The 16,922-nt window shown below is 37.4% G+C and overlaps 1 protein-coding gene across 1 annotated transcript in view; it reads right to left on the bottom strand.

Moving 5' to 3' along the window:
* Nucleotides 1–409: 409 nt before the first annotated feature.
* Nucleotides 410–16,922, bottom strand: part of CDH2 (cadherin 2) — a 207,117-nt gene continuing 190,604 nt past the window's right edge. Inside the window, exons 15-16 of the mRNA XM_074340200.1 lie at nt 11,260–11,424; nt 410–1,809 (exon numbers count right to left, since the gene is read on the bottom strand). Of these exons, the coding sequence (XP_074196301.1) occupies nt 1,603–1,809; nt 11,260–11,424 (372 nt within the window). The 3' untranslated portion in view covers nt 410–1,602. The remainder of the gene's footprint in view (nt 1,810–11,259; nt 11,425–16,922) is intronic.

Genomic DNA, 16,922 nt, shown 5'->3' with positions numbered 1-16,922 from the left:
GCCAGTCCTGTAACTTTTTACTGAGGTATTCCTTTTGCTGGTGTGCTAAGGGGAAAGGTCCCATTACAGTTAGTATAACCATAAGCTTGAGCAGAAAAGAATTAAAGCATAAATTATATTAAGAATCACACAAAGTTCACTGAAGTTAAGGATGTGATTTGCATACCACGATCAGTATAGTCTATTCCTATGTCACTTGATGTTTTTCTTCTATGAGAATGAGAAGATCCACCATGATTCTCTCTGATGCTCATTGGACACGACTGTCAGGCTAAGGACTCAATGGTGAATAGTGCAAGAACAAATACACATTTTTGTGCTGTTGTTCCCAACGAAACTCCAGTACTTGGGATTTTTGCAACATTCAAAGCAGCTCAAGTAGAAAAAAAAGTTCAAACCAGTCACCAGATCCAAAATTAGCATTTTATTCAGAACGCTGGGGTCAGAGGTGTATCATTTATATTCTGGTACACAATACAGAGGCAAAGCTGTTGTCAGAACTCTCTCCAGTTTAAAAGCTTTTTTTTTTTCATTTTTTTTTTTAAAAACACACACTTGGTAGTGCCACCAGTGTCAGGCCACCCCTTTTCTTTTCTTTCCTTTTTTTTTTTTTTTGGTACAAATTATGTAAAACATTTGTGCTAAGAACTTTCTCCCTCCCCAAACAAACAAACAAAAAAAAAGAAAATAAAAAATAAAAAAATTAAAAAATTAAAAATTGAGTATTCTAACTACAGCTCAACAATTGAATCAAATGTCACTTTGTTTGTAAATACTTTATCCATAACGAAAGATATAAACATGCAAAAAACCTGAATCCATTGTCCAAATAATACATACACATGTTCTGAAGTTTCTTCACTTCTCCATAGACTATGCCAATAAAACATTATGTACACATACCATTTTTACAGTGAAGTGGAAAAAATACAGTAAATAAAAAAGTGTACATGGATTAAGACCAAAATGTGTCTAACATTCTAGTTTATGAAAAAATTCAAATCTTGCTACAAATCGGTGGTATGAAAACTCCCTTTATTTGCAACCAGCTGCGTAAGTTTTAAGATTTTAGTGAAAAAAAAAATCTAAAGTCTAAAACTAGAAGTAATGTACATTTTCCAATCTCATGGTCTCATCCCCCAAGATAATAAAATCGCTCCATGAGTTTTTTGTTTGTTTGTTTAATTCTGTATTTTAATAAAAGCTAATGCAATGTAACAAAAGCATGTTGAAGCATATCATGGTTTAACTTACTGCTCCCGCCACAAAATATTTTGTCTTTTACTTATCATTTCAGAAATCAGTACCATTAAAGCCTTAAACATAAAACTAATTCCAATCTGAAAAAGGTACAAAAAGGCACATAAAATCCCAGTGCTTCTGTACTGTAAAATTCAAGTGTAACTGAGCTCAGTGTTTTTCCAAACAGTATTGGATCACTGATATTCCCTCTGAGCCCAAATTGGTTTGCAGCCTATGCCCAAGCCTCCAGCAAGCACTGTGCTAGTAGACTACAAAGTTAAAGCCTAGCTTCTGAATGCTTTTTGGGAATATCAGTTGCAATTGTTTGTACTTGTCCAAAAACCAAGTTCACCCTGAAGTTCAGTCATCACCTCCACCATACATGTCAGCGAGTTTCTTGAAGCGTGGCCCCCAGTCATTCAGATAGTCGTAGTCCTGCTCGCCACCACTACTTGAGGAATTAAGGGAGCTCAAGGACCCGGCGGTGGAGCCACTGCCTTCATAGTCAAAGACTAAGAGGGAGTCATATGGTGGAGCTGTGGGATCGTTGTCAGCAGCTTTAAGGCCCTACAGTTTGGAAAGACAAAGAAAGAATGAAGAGAGGGTTATAACTGGCAAATCCACAGGCAGATCTTCGTGGTCCCATGGCATCAAATGCTTATTTGTAGGTTTTTACCTACAGACCACAACAGTTTTAATCATCATGTTTCAAAGTTAGACAAAAACTAACTGATGTCTTGCTTTTGCAAACAAAGACCCCCACAATGTCTAGCTCAGTAAGGCCCAGGCATGCAATGGGAGGTGGTTGATTGGAGAATGTGTTTATCAGATGGCAAAAATGAATGGCCAACAGCTTGAAGTGGAGAAGGGAAAATCTTCAAGTCTGGTAGTTCATCTGTATAAAATAGTGCATTGGGCAAGACCAGTTTTAAGTGGGTAATTACTGGTGAAACAAGTTGCATGAGATAATACAGAAGGCTATGAAATCATGTGACACGCGGACCCTAATTTATCCAGGGTGAGAGTCAAAGGATTTTGACAATGAACAGATAGAACAAAAGTTATATGCAAGGCAAAGAGAGGGACACACATGAGTATCCTATGGTTCTTTCCCTCTACAAGCTTACATTCTAGCATAACAGGTATTACCGTAGTGTGAAATGAATGATAAAAGTCTAGGCAAACATCCTCAGGATGCTGAAAAAAAATAAAAATTCAGACTAGCACTGAGATCTAGGAGTTCAAGGAGGAAGTGGCATTGTCGTTGACCTCAATTTGGAGGCTATCAAAGGAAGAATGAAGACAAGGCCAGGTGCGATTACAATATAAGGAAAGTTACTCATTAAATAATTTGTGTTCTTAACAAAACACGAACTATGAAATTAATTGAGATAAATTGTGATCAGGTATTATTTTTTAAGAATACAGTGACTTCTAGTTCCCAAAGGCCGACCTAGAAAAGTCATGCTCCAATATCTATACATATATATATATATATATACACATATATACACACACACACACATATATATACATATAAGTGTGTATATATATATTCTACAAAGATTTTTAAAAATAAAAACCAATGAAATTATTATCTATAAACTTAACTTTTGTAAAAGATGCATTTTAGTATATAATTCATATATTGCAGTTAATTTATAATTATATTCTACAAAACTTCTAAATGCTGGTGGGCTTATGGTGGTCTCACTTATTCAAGATCTCACGGACTATCCTACTTTAGATCAATCCTTCCAATCCACATGTATTTTATAAGGACGTATTATGTGATTTTTATTTTTTAATCAGTATGTGCTCATCTATTTATTCTTTCAAGTTTACAGAGGGGAAAGGGAAAAAGAGCATAAAAATTATGGCTAGTGTCATTATTTATAGTGTGAAGAGATTAGACTCTAGGTTGATACCTCAGCTCAACAGGATATTAGCTGTGAAACCTTAGCTAAATTCTAAAGTTTCTTTTCCTCATTTGCAACTGTAATAACATTAAGATCATTTCGAAGACCAAACGGAATAAAGGGTCCCAAGTTCTCACCATTGTTAAAGCTCAGTGAATATCAGTTAAGAAAACAAAACAAAACAAAACAAAACCCTTTTAAGTTTAGAGAAAAAATTTCCTGCTTTGGAATTAAAAAACAAAATGTGAAGACAATTTAAGAAACGTAATGGAAGGTACTTGACGTCAATCAAAAACAAGAGAGAAAAGTACATACTACCAGTTTTCCTATCCTCAAATCTGCCTTAACAACAATCCTAACCAATTAATTAAACACCACTTTTCCTCACATCAGATTATACTACTTATAACACAGAAATACCTGTGAAAATAAAATAAAGCAAGTCTTTAGCAAACTACTTCAATACATAAAAAATAATGTTAGCTAGGATTTTCTTTATCATATTTATAGAATAAACTACAGGGCAATTCTGTTAAGACTGAGGACCACAAACTACCATTTCTCAAAATGTGTAATTCCTTTCTGTGGTAGATTGTGTTACTGCCCTCAATGATTCACTCTCTTTTCCCCGTAGCAGAATCACATGCCCACACGACCACAAGTGCATCTCTGAAGCCAGAGTTTACTTCCCCAACCCGCCATCAGGTTTAGCTATAGGGCCGGCATCTGCTAAATGAAATGTAAGCAGCAGGATGGAACAGAGTCTTTAACAGGTTTAGCATGTCTAACATGTTTCCACCAGATCTCTCTCCTTTCACCATTGGCCAGGAGAATAGTCTGCCCCAGGTGGGAGTCAGATGGGAGTTTTCATTCTGCCTGGATCCTGAAATGCGTAAGGCATTAGGAACCAAGCCTATGCAGACCTACAGTTACCGTATAACCTGAGAAAGAAATAAGCCTTTGTTATTATAAGCCAACAATACTTTGGAGTTGTTAGTTACTGTTGCCTTAGTTAGTAAAAGCCAAAGAATACACCTTTATTCATTGAATTTGCACTTATTTATTCAATTCAAGACATATTTGTCGAGTATCTATAGTGTACTCCATTCTGCTGAGGGTGGGGACACAGCTATTGATAAGCTAGGTTCCATGCCTGCCCTCCTGGAGTTTGGAGTCACATGTCAGCATGTGCCCCTCTTTCCTTTTCCCTGAAAAATCTAGCAACTGCAAATGTAAGCTACCGGTGATTGCTTTAGTTCAACACTGTCTAACTTGGGGCTACACAGGAACTGGACCCAAGAAAGATCTGAAGAAAATCAAGAAAAATCAAGGAAATTCCTGGGAAGTAAAATAGGTCTCTGAAGACAAATATGTTTTCACTATGACCTAAGGGAAAGCTGCTTTATAATACAGACAACAGAGGCAACGGCCAAGGTCACTGTGTTCAGGTCATCTGCTTTATCACAATTCAAATTTTAAGTGGAAATACATGCAGAGCCCTGTCCAGTCCTTAAGGTGTCAGCACCAAACTGGAAATATGGAAGAGTTGAGACTAAAATTAGCTCTAAAGAGTCAATGGCAGGGCATCAAGTGTGTCTGGATTCAGTGGAGAGAAAAGCAATGGCCTGTGTATACTGTGACTTAGGAACAAACACTAGAAACTGTCTGGTCTTCGCTGGTGTGTTAAAGGACCAGAGCCTCTTCATCAAGTGTCTGAGCCACTTACTTCAGTTCCTTAAAATAAATATAACACTGGTGGATAATCTACTCCTATACTCACTACTCAGATTCTCAACAATATTTGTTTCTTTAAAAAAAAAAAAAATTGTTAGCTCCTGCTTTGGCTTTCTGATCATCCTGGTAGTTACTGAATCTATGTTTTATTTTTTTAAAAAACAGGATAACGCCATGAAGTCCATCAGAAATCACCATGCTATATTAAAGAGCATCGCACCGTCTCAGGTTTTAATAATTACAAAAGGGCAAAAAAACACTGAACTTTTCAAGAATGCTCAGCTCAGTCATCTTTCTAGGCTGCCGTAATTTAGGTCCCTTCCACTTGGATAGCACCGATTTTTTTTTGAGAATAAAACAGGACTCGTGGATAAAGTGCTATATAAATTCTGGGTACTATTTTGGTAATTCTAAAAAGATCATAGGCAAGACCCGAGAAGCTGACCATGACAGACATGCCACCAGAGTGGATGAATATACAGAAGAAATCCCGCGGGCCACAGAAGCTTCTGGTGCACACTTATGGAGTCCTTTATTCTGAGGTGTGGACACCTTTTCACATGATGTGCAACACACTGTTGCCAAATTTACAAACAACCTGCATGTGTTCTCTCTCCCCACCAAAGATCGACTAAATCGAGAAGAGCATGTGCTTGTTTCACCTTTCCTGGTGAGACAGATCTTGAACTCTGGATAAATCGGAACTATTTTCTATAGTTTGAGGTGCCTCTGTAAAATGAAAGAGCTGTGGCTCTGGCTGAATTCTTGCTGGGCTTGTATTTATAGACTTCTGATCCTATGCTTTATGGGTGCAGACATGCTTTTATAGGGACTACAAAAACCCACATTCTTTAGTGAAGGAACATATGAGGGATGTAAGAGGAAAAAGGTCCTACTGATTCCCTCACATTGTCTTCTGTTGTCTCAATGCCACTGCCTTAGTTCAGGTCCTCATTATATCCTCCCTGGACCACAGCAAAAGCCTCTCTAACTGCTCTCCTGTCCTCAGTACCATTCCTGCTTCTTTCCTACAAACTGCTGCTGGTTTCTCTCACACACATTAATGTCATTCCCCCAAGTAAAACCCTCCGATTGCTCTCTGTCACTTACCGCAGTATTTCCCAAGTAAGGGAGGAGTTGCCCTGGGTGTATGCAAGATGATTTTCAATTGGTGCATAGGCACTTTAAAACAATTCCCTTTATTAAAAAATTAAGTTAAAATTGATGAAAAGTTTAAGCAAATATAAACGAAATTTGCAGATAGGGAAAAAAACTAGAAAGCATCACTCAAATAGCTGATGTTTGGGTAACCTACAGGATAAAGTCAAAAGTCTTTGGAGGTGCATACAGTAAACTTAGACTGTTCCCCCACCTTTTCTGTTCCAGCTGTTTTCAACTCCAGTAACCATAGCTCATTTAGTCACCAAAATTCCTCAGACTTAAACATGTCATGTGCTTATGGGCATACTTCCCGCTAGCTGAAATGTGATTCCCTTTGTTTGAAAAGTCCCTGCTCGTATTTTGTCATTTGATTAATTTCCATTCATCTTGTAAAGCCTATTAAAAAATGTCACTTCTGCTGCGTGGATTTTTTTCCTCAGCCATGACTAGGAGTAATTCCTGTGGTCTCTTTGGTCCCCCTGTACTTTTATTGCCATGTTTTGGTTACACTAGAGTGTAATCTCTTTCAGCAGAAGTTATTTGTATTAATTTCATATCCTGCCATCCAACACAGCGCCTGACATCCAGCAAGAATTCTACAAGGTAACTTAGTTTTTTACTTCAGCATCTTCTTCATATTTATATTGACTCCTTTCAGAAGCAGCTAGGATCTAGGTTTAAACTATATGTGGACATAAAAGTATACCATGTTTACATTACAGTGGAATTCTGTGACTTGTCAACACCAACATTACAAAGTCTTTTTCTGGGAATTTCATTTTATTTAAAGCAATTTTGGGGGTGGAGGCGTTTTAATTTGTTTTATTTACAATTAGAGGACAGAAAGTTTTAACTCCTAAAAAGAAACTTACAATAATAATGAATACGATACTGATAATAATTAAGAGATTTTACTATGTGACAGGCATAATATCAAGCACTTTTACATGGATTATCTCATTTAGTCCTCACTGCAATCTTAAAAGGAAGTTCTATTATTATCCTCATTTTATATATAAGAAAACTGGAAATCCAACAGATTAAATCCAAGGCTCTTGACCTTGTACAAAGTTAAGAGCGGTTAGGTGAGGCGACTGGATTTGAACCCAAATACCCAATTTCTGTAAGAGGGGATGGAGATATTTTAAAGAGGACAAATTAAACTGAATTAATAGGAGAAAAAGGTAAAAGTTTTACATTTAGTAATTTCAAGTAAGTTATTCAAGAAGTACCTTCCGTAAGTTTTAAAATGATATTAATCAAAAGTCAGCCTTTTAACAGAAGTACGTCCTTGGTTTTCATACTTCTGAGATACGGAAATATATAGAATTAGTAAAATTATTGAAGGTATGTTAATATCTACAGTTGAGCTGAGATTAAATAAATTTGTTTCAACTTATCACCCTCTGAAGGTCATGTTTAAAGACTTCAAAATAGAGTGAAATTCTCAAGCTGAAATTTAAAAATGTGTGATTGTTTTACTTTATCTACCAGGCTGGAAATGTTACCATTTTTGAGATTTGAGGCAAAATTCATTTATTATTTAAATAAACAAACAAGAAAATGTTCTCATGAGCTAACCTATTCCTTACAGCTATAAAAAACACTCCAATTATAATCACCACTGTATTATTCTTACTTTGGAACATTCGGTACTCTGTTAAATTAAATAAGACTTGGAGATAAAGAAATCTGTTTGCATTTTAAATGTATTTATAAAATGTGCTCCAGTTCTTTCTAGGTACCGTCAACTGTTTTAAAACTTTACACATGTTAATTGCTATCTGTTCAGTTCTGGAAAGATATTGAAGAAGTCTTAATGGGCATCTTAGATGGAAGAATCTATGTGGTGTGTTTGAATGTTATTTCTGACTTAGACCTTTTGACAGTTTCATCCCTCTCAATTTTCCCACAGAACTGACCATCACATCCCTGGACCTTCTTTTCAGTTGTTTTCTGGGACACTTAAACCTCCCTTGACTTTCTTCCTGTATAAAATGTAGGGCATTTCTAGGTAGAGATGTTTGGTCCCCCTTCTCTTGCACGTTTCTCTCTCTTGTAATCACATTCAATGTCACAGGTTCAGTAGCCATTTGAGGAGTGATTTCCAAACGTGATCTTTTCATCCATTCATGTACTCACCAAAGCAATGTGTTCTTCACTGACCCTCAGGGATACACACCTCTTCCCCTGGACCATGGGAGGGCTCAAAGGGGAGGCAGAAGGGAACATTGGGATGGGCGTTCTGAAGGGAGGTGAATCCTGGGTAAGATGGGAAGCCACTGGATGGTACCTACCCCACATTCTGTGTACCTGATCCTTTTTGGATAGGGAAAGACTTCATGAAAGAACATCTAGAAAAAGGGTGAAGGGCATTCTCTACAGAAAGAACAGCATGGGAACAGACACTGACATGGAAGCTGAGTTTGGGAAGTACAAGTACAGGTCTGTTGCTGGCCTGTAAGATGCAGGTTGGGGAGGGGCCTGAAATGAAACTGGAATGACAAGTACCAGACCCCATGGGCCTCCTGTACCTGGCAAAGTAAGGCTTCAGGTATCAGAATGTCTTCCTGGTACAAAGACCATGCTAGCAGCAAAGTAGGTAACACACAAACAGAATCTAGGTCTAATTTATTTTCTTATCTATGTATCACCAGCACAGTTACGTGCACACAGATATTGAATAGTTGTTTGCTGAATGAATGATTGTAAAGTAAGCTCAGTATGATTTCACAACGAGCCATTTTTAACAAATGCAGACAATCTTCAAATGGTGAATTGACTGTATTCTAGAAATTAATCTGTAAGTCAGTTGTCCGGCACAACGTTTTTCACGTAAATATTGACATGTGTTCATTGTGGTCTCGAGGCATTTTTTAGGCTCTGTGCTTGGGCACTGTTTCTAGGGAAAAGAAATTACAAACGGAAATTTCTACTGTAAATCTTTCTTCTGTGGCATTAGAAATGTTGGGTCGCTGCACCTTATTAACTAGATATGCTTCTTTACCTATTGAAGAAAACCCAGTCCCAATAAAAAAAAAATAAATAAAAAGATGAATGCACACACATAGACACAAACACATACATACACACACATAGAAACACAACTTGGAACAACCAAAATCCTCATTTTCTGAATGTAATTGGCACCAGTAGAGTGACAGGCTCCAGACTTGGGCCTCACTGGATTCTGAGCAACCGCAAACAGGGTGGTGCTCATAGCTTCCTGTCTCACGCACCTGCCACAGGACTCAGTTCCTTAAAACAAAACCTAAGGGCTAGGCAACATCCTAGATGCTTAGGCTACCCCAAAAATGAACAAGAGATAGTTCCCATGTTGAAGAGAATGCACATGCTCCCATGGGAAAGAGAAAGATTGACAGTTATAGCTCAGTCGTGGAGGCTAGGGGGACTTCTGTGACTGTACCCAGAAGCACCAGAGAAGGCTGCACAGAGAAGGGGATGTCTGAACTGAGTTTGAACACTACACAGGGTCTCACTGAGGGTCAAGGAGGCAAGGGCTTTGCAGTTACGTTACGGGAAAAAATGTGATGCTTTTGAGTATTTGTAAATAGTTGCATGGGGCTGCAGCACAAAGGGGGTGTAAGGGGAAAGAGGGCAGGAATCAGATTGCATATAGTCTTGTAAGTGCCATGCGGTGCTGGAAGTTTATCAGGGAGACTGCAGCCTGTCATGGATGGGATGGAATCCCACGGACCTGCAACTTCAGGGACAGGCAGAAACGTTCAGTTAAGTATTTGTTGAATTATACTGAAGTTAGAATTCTTGCTTTTAAAAAGTCCAGTTTCCACACCTGCATTCAGAGGATTCATTATATCTTGAAACCTGACCACCACAAGAGTAACTGAAAAAAGTTCTCATGATGACAAAAATTAAATTAGAGTAAAATCATCAGGCACTCTTACATATTCAAAACCATCTAGTCATATATAAAAATTCCTGCACATTCCCGTAACCAGGCCTGTATGTAATACAATGGAAATGCCAGGGCATATTTTTGTAGATAAAGGAGTGGTCCTCTATTGTTTTTGCCTTCCATCTGCTTTTAAATCATGTTTACTACAAATTAACCTATTATTACCTATTTAACAGAAGTGAACACATATGTTCAGAAATAGTATGTCTTTTAGGAACAGACAGCAATAAATAGTTGTAAAGATATATATTCTAACTTTGATTCAAAACATTTTTTTATAAACTGTTAAGTGCATATAAAAACCCAAGTAGATTGATTACATATATGTACTATACAAGTATTTCAAGAAAACCCAGGAAATAAGAGCCTTATCAACATATGACTGAAGGTGATATATATGACAGATGCATTCCACTTTGTAACGAACTGAGACCAATTCTGATCTTGGAGATACAGAGCGGGAGGATATGGCCAGAGAATATGAGTCCTGCCATACATTTGCAATCAACATCAATATGTATCGCTCACTTATAAATAAAAATTCAAAAGGAGAATTGCAGTAAAATGATAGACATGATAAAAAAAAAAACAGCATCAATCATTTTACTTCAAAACTTTTAAGTGTTAAATGTAGCAGAATTCTTGGTCAGTAATGAACTAAAAGAATGCCATAATAATTTTGACAGTGAAAATCATATCTGTTATATTCAACAGAGAATTAGCTGCCTCTCACAGAAGCTCTTAAAACTCCTCAACTAGACAAGTATTCAAATCACTTACATAATATTTAATTTAGCTGCTCTTCCTACTAATCTCATTTGATGGAACTCTTTAGTCATGGGTAGGCACTGAATTCTCACCATTTGTGGATTCAAAATGTATAGTGTGAGGAAAATGAAGTGAACTATTATTACATTCATCAGTGCTGATGAATGAAATTAGAATACACTATTCATGTTATTAGTCTATTTATTATAATCTAGGGAAAAAATCTTTTTGGAGGTAGTGAGGCTAATACTGATAATGTACATGAACATCATTTACAAATGAAGACTATTAATTGATAGATCTCTTTTTGGCTGATCAAAGCAATTAAATCTGTTCTCTGCCACTGAAGCCACATTTGCTTATACATAAAGATACATGTAAGAAAAACAAGGGTGTTTTAATGAACTACATCTTGCTTTAGTCCAAGCAATTTGTAGTCTACAGAGAGATAACATTTAGCATAAAGTAAACATCCTTATAAAGAGTCTCTCTTTGTACCTCATTAATGAAATCCCCGATGTCCCCAGGGTGTGGGGCTGCAGATCGGACTGGGTACTGGGGCTCGGCGTGAATGGGTCTCTCATCCAGTCGTCGGATTCCTACAGGCTTGATCGCATCAGGTTCCACAGTATCAGGCTGCTGGAGCTGGCTCAAGTCATAGTCCTGCAAAAGACAAAACCAAACTCCCATGGTAGGTGTGCATAAAAGATGGAAAACCTTTGCGTTTGAACACATACCCAGAATGCATAGAAATGAGTGAAATTTAACATAATGGAAAAGTTGCCACTATGAGTTTTTCATGTTATGATTAAATATTTCTTTCACACTGCTCTTTCTTCTGTGCTTTTCATTTCTACAGTCTGTGCTCCATCTGTTTTACTATGTTCCTCATCAGTTCCCAATGGAAAACAGCAGTGACACGAGGTCCTACTGTAAAATGTCTAAAAAACTGACTAGAAAATATGGTTGTACCATAGAACAAAGGCAATACTACACGTTGCTGGGGTTCAGGACACACTACCATAAAGTATGGCAGCTTGGCATATTAAATATCTTAAGTTGAAGGACATTTTTTTTTTAAATGGCAGAAACATGAAGGTAACTGTGACCCTCCCCTGCTTCACACTTCTATCCTGAAAGGGGTCATAATACTCGCATGTGAAAGGTCCCCGCCTTGTACCAGGAGGAGGGAAGACATTCTTATCACCAGAGATGGAATTTGGGGCCAAGAAATCTGCACAAAGAAACTCTGTCAAACTAACCCTATTTTCCTAGTTACTTCTTTACCTTTTAATTTACTACCCCTGCCTCAAACTCCTTTGATTTGCCAACTTCACAATTTTATTACTTCTTTGTCTAAAAGGTATAAAAACTTCCTGCCTGGTCACTTCTTTGGGTCTTTATTCTCTTGTGAAGGTTCCGTGTACATGCAAACATATGTATTTTAAAATGTGTATGCTTTTCTCCTGTTAAAGTCTTTGTTAATTTAACTTTCAAACCCAGCCAAGAGCCCTAAGAAGGTGGAGGAAAACTCTTTCCTCCCTTACGATGTTTTTAATATATACTTTAAAAAATCTGACGCGGTATGTTTTCTTTCTCCTTAAAGGAAGGCTTTAGTTCATCACGGTTTCAAAGTCACTCTTCATTCCCCTCTCCCTTCAGGAGTCTAGTGTCGGCAAACGATGGTTTGTAGGCCCAGTCTGACCTATTTCCTATTTTTCTAAAAGACTGGCTTTTGTATGTTTAAAGGGTTATTTAAAACAAAAATAACAACAAAGAAGAATGTGCCACAGAGACTGTGTGGGGCCCATAAAGCCTTACTACATGGCCTTTTACAGAAACAGTGTGCCAACCTCTGGCCCCACAGTGCCAAGCCAGGGAGAGCTGATTCCCCTCCAGTGCTGCCCTGTGGGACAACTTAGAAAGCAGCCTGTTCACTTTCAGGAGGCAGAGTGGAACTTGTGAAGAAGAATGCTCTGGGAAGAGACTGGGCCCTCAGCATTGTTTTCAGTTTTCTCACCAGCCAGCAAGGCAGGAATGTATAAAGAAACTGTCATGTGCAAATGCATCAAAATTCTAGGTTTGGGCAAATACTTTGTTGTTTTCAAACCCCTAAATTCTGGTGATGTAAAAATGTCACACAACCAGCTTAAGGAAAATTCTCCAATTTAATGTTGACATTTACAGATTTCCCGCTACTCTTTATAATGCAGGCTCTGTCTTTGTCTAAAACCAGCTTAAAACTGTTGGTAGTATCTCTGTAGTGGTTTTGATTTATCTATTCAATGCTTGAATATTCACCAGGTTCTGGCAATCTTCTAGGTGCTTTACGTATGTTCGCTCATTTAATGCTCTGAGCAACACTGTGTGATGTTAAGTTTTATTATCTCCATTTATGAGTCGAGGAAGCTGAGTCTCAAATAACCCAAGTAACTAGTCCATGAGCCCAGATCTACTAAGACATGGAGACAGACTGACTGCAAATGTGTAAGACTTCAAAGTCTAGCTCTTTGCACAGTCATTAGGAGAGTGAGTCAGGTCTGAGCAATACGGTTGGATTTCGTGAGAAATAAACTAGACAGATGAGTGTTGAGGGACAGGAATGTGAGGAATGATTAAAATAACAAAGGGGATGAAGAGGAGAAAGGTCACTGACATTCACACCCACTATGTACCAGCCACTATACCAGCCTCTTAATAAGGTCTGCTCACTAATATGTTCTAACAAGCCTGTGAAGCGTGTTTCATTATCATCTGTTTAGAGGAGAAACAGATTCAGAGGGGTTAAGTAACTTGTCCAAAGTCACACAGCCAGTCTGTGTTAGGATGGGAATCAAAACCAGGTGTGTCTGACTTCAAAACGTACACCCAAAATTTAACTCTGGGCTCCAGACAACATCCCCCTAACCAACATCCCCCTTACCAAGAGATTCAGCTAACCTAACTGGTGAAGGAAGGCACTGAGGAAAACCCCTCTCAGCAGTGTACAGGTGAGATGGGAGGTGAGGCAGGTACCCAGAGTAGGGTAAGCCAGTGTGGTATGTACACCGGTATTCTGCAGTTCAATATGCTCAGAGTGGGACAAGCAGCATTACGTTTACATCTTGGACACTACATGGGCTAAGAAAGGATCGTTCTGGAAGAATCAATAGCATGAACAAAGGCCTGGGGATACTGTTTTCTCTTGTCAGGACAGACTATTTCATATCATCCGTATAGAAGTTGAGTAAAAACATCTTGATTTTGCACACGTGTGCTCATTTAAAATTTTCTAGAATTTATGAGTTATTTACAGAATATGTTAAAATAAAAGCATACAATGATATCACAGATGTGAAAGCCTTTGAAATGTTAAAATATTCTATCCAATAAAAAGAGAGATTTATTTAGAGAAGTTTGTTTGAATGCTTATACACTAAGAAGCATGTTTTTCTAGGCCACGATTAATTGCTTAACTAGCAAGCATAACAGAGTAAGGGTACACTGTAAGTAAGTGTGCCTTCTGATAATTATGAAAGCTTTTTGTAAAAAGGGGGAAACAGATTATATGTACAATGAATTCTTAAATATTTTTATGCTGAGGGGTGTCAAATGTTTTATTAGAAGTCTGAATTACACGATATTAAGTAACTGAATCTGATGTTTAAGTACTGTTTTTCACCGGGGGGCATATTCATCAATAGTCCTCAGTATCTAATAATTGAGGGTAAGAATGCAGAGGACTTTCTTTGGCATAACTACAGACAAAGGAGGCAAGCAGGCTCTGCTTATGCTCGTGCTTACCTGGAAAGAACCTGTCTATCCTGATTTCTCATATACCTCCCGCTATATCGAAAGGTTACAAACACAAATACATTTTGGTGGGTTAGCAGTGTTTTAAAATTTTTCTAGAAAGTTGCCAACATTTCACCTGAAAACAGGAAGATCTGGCAAAACAGAGCTTATACTCTGACATAATAATTTGTTAGAGCTGATAGGAGCTATCTCCCTCAGACAACGAGAGCATTTCTACCTGGCCTGCTTCACTTATGAATATATTATATATATATATATATATATATATATATATATATATATATATATATATATATATATATATATATATATATACATATATATATATATATATGTATATATATATGTATATATATAAATTTATAAGTTTTTTTAATCTTTCTTTTGATACCCTTTTCCTTCTACCTTAAGAACCAGAGAGCAGAAATAGACTCAAAAATATCTGTGCTCCTGCTCAGTTTTTTCCTCCATCAATACATCAGGCCCGTAGAAAGTGCTCATTAAAAAAGGTGTTGAACACAAGTCTCAGTGATGGTATTCGTGCCAGATGTTCCAAAGAGCAACCAATTCAAGAAACGTGCCTTGGATCACATTAAATGCCAGGGCAGTCATTCACAACAGGGAGGGAGGGAATCAAGACCTACGGTCCTGTTGCTGAGGACTCATTGTCACGGTGAGTGCCCCATAATGATGGAAATACAACAGGCTCCTCAGCTATGCTGGTATCTAAAAAAGCGGCCGAAAACCACTGAGTGATAGGAAGCTAGAAACTGGGTTAAAAGGCATGGCTTAAAGTTTCTCTGTGATGGTTTCTCTTTATCTATTACAAATACAGGGTATACAAATCTGATAGTGGTAGGAAGCTGGTAGGAGTGTGCTCAGGTCTCAGGAATAGACTTCTTAGTTCACGTCCGTCGGTGTGATATGGCAGAGGTCCTAACATGAGGGTCCAATTTTAAGCCTTTTGATAAAGGGTCACTCTCTGCAAACCTTCTAAATTATACATCTTTACAGTCTCATAATGCTTTACTTAAACACACAAATTACAACATGTAGAATGAGAATTATAAAGAGAATTACAGAGTCTACAAACATTCTCAAGGTCATTGGGTTCATGGCCTTCTGAAGATTATAAAGAAAACAATCCAAAAGGAAATCTTTATTTGGTTCCTAAAATTCTCTAGAGAAAAAGTAGATCTGAAAATTCTCTTTTGATTGTCAACATTTGCAATGTTAACTTACCAAAGAAACTTATTTTCAAGCGAAGGTCAAAGAAAATCTTGTTTTAAATAATGTTTGGAATATGTATTATATGGCAACAACCACTGGAAGTAGGTATGAAATTAGGGGTTTTGGAATATTAACATCGCAAGTAGTGGGAAACACTTTTTTTTTTTTTTTTGTCTATGATTGAAAATGTCTTAAGGGTGATATTCTGGGAGAGTTATTAAGAAGTTAGGCAGCAACTAAAGTTCTGTTCTTGCTTTTCTTGTTAAGTTTCACTGACTTGCAATGATTTATAATTGGTCCAGAAAAATGATATCACGAATCTACATTAAGGTATTTAATTATGGTAAAATAGAGTAAAATAAAATAAAATGAAATGAAATGCTGCACTGGTGTAAATTGAAATTCTGGAATCCCAGGCAAAAATTTCAGAAAGCTACATTGCTGGTAGAATCTATAAAACTGTGCAATTAAGTCTGTTTTAGAGAGGGATGAAAATATTCATTTACAGCTCCACAAATATTTAAAGAATGCCCACTGGGTGCTCAACACCATTTTCAGCTCTGAGATTGGGAAAGAAAGAAACCGACCTTTACCTCGTGCCCATCATCTGTCAGGAATTACATTAGATGCTTTCTCATGTGATATTCCATATACAGTTGAGCCTGGAACAACACAGGTTTGAACTGCATGGGTCCACTTATATGCGGATTTTTTTTCAATAAATACCATAAATGTATTTTCTCTTCCTTATGATTTTCTTAATAACATTTTCTTTTCTTTAGGTTACTTTATTGTAAGCATACAATATATAATACATGTAACATACAAAATATGTGTTAACCTATTGTTTATGTTATCAGTAAGGCTTCTGGTCAACAGTAGGCTATTAGTGGTTAAGTTTGGGGGCATTAAAATGTTATAGCAGATGGGTCAGTGCCCCTAACCACCCCACTGGCCTCTGTGTTGTTCAAGGGTCAACTGTACTCCAACCAAAAATCCTTCCAAGTGTTCCATTCCACTGCTTACCACAGCTCAGAGAGATTAATGATCTGCCCAAGGTCAAGGGTTCAGTGAAGTAGTGTGGAAAGATAAAACAGAAACCACCAGAGAAGCAAAATAAAGAAACCAAAAAGCTG

Source organism: Rhinolophus sinicus, linkage group LG09 (genome assembly GCF_036562045.2).
Source record: "Rhinolophus sinicus isolate RSC01 linkage group LG09, ASM3656204v1, whole genome shotgun sequence".
In the NCBI taxonomy this organism is placed as follows: domain Eukaryota; kingdom Metazoa; phylum Chordata; class Mammalia; order Chiroptera; family Rhinolophidae; genus Rhinolophus; species Rhinolophus sinicus.
This window is presented reverse-complemented; position numbering and strand designations above follow the sequence as displayed.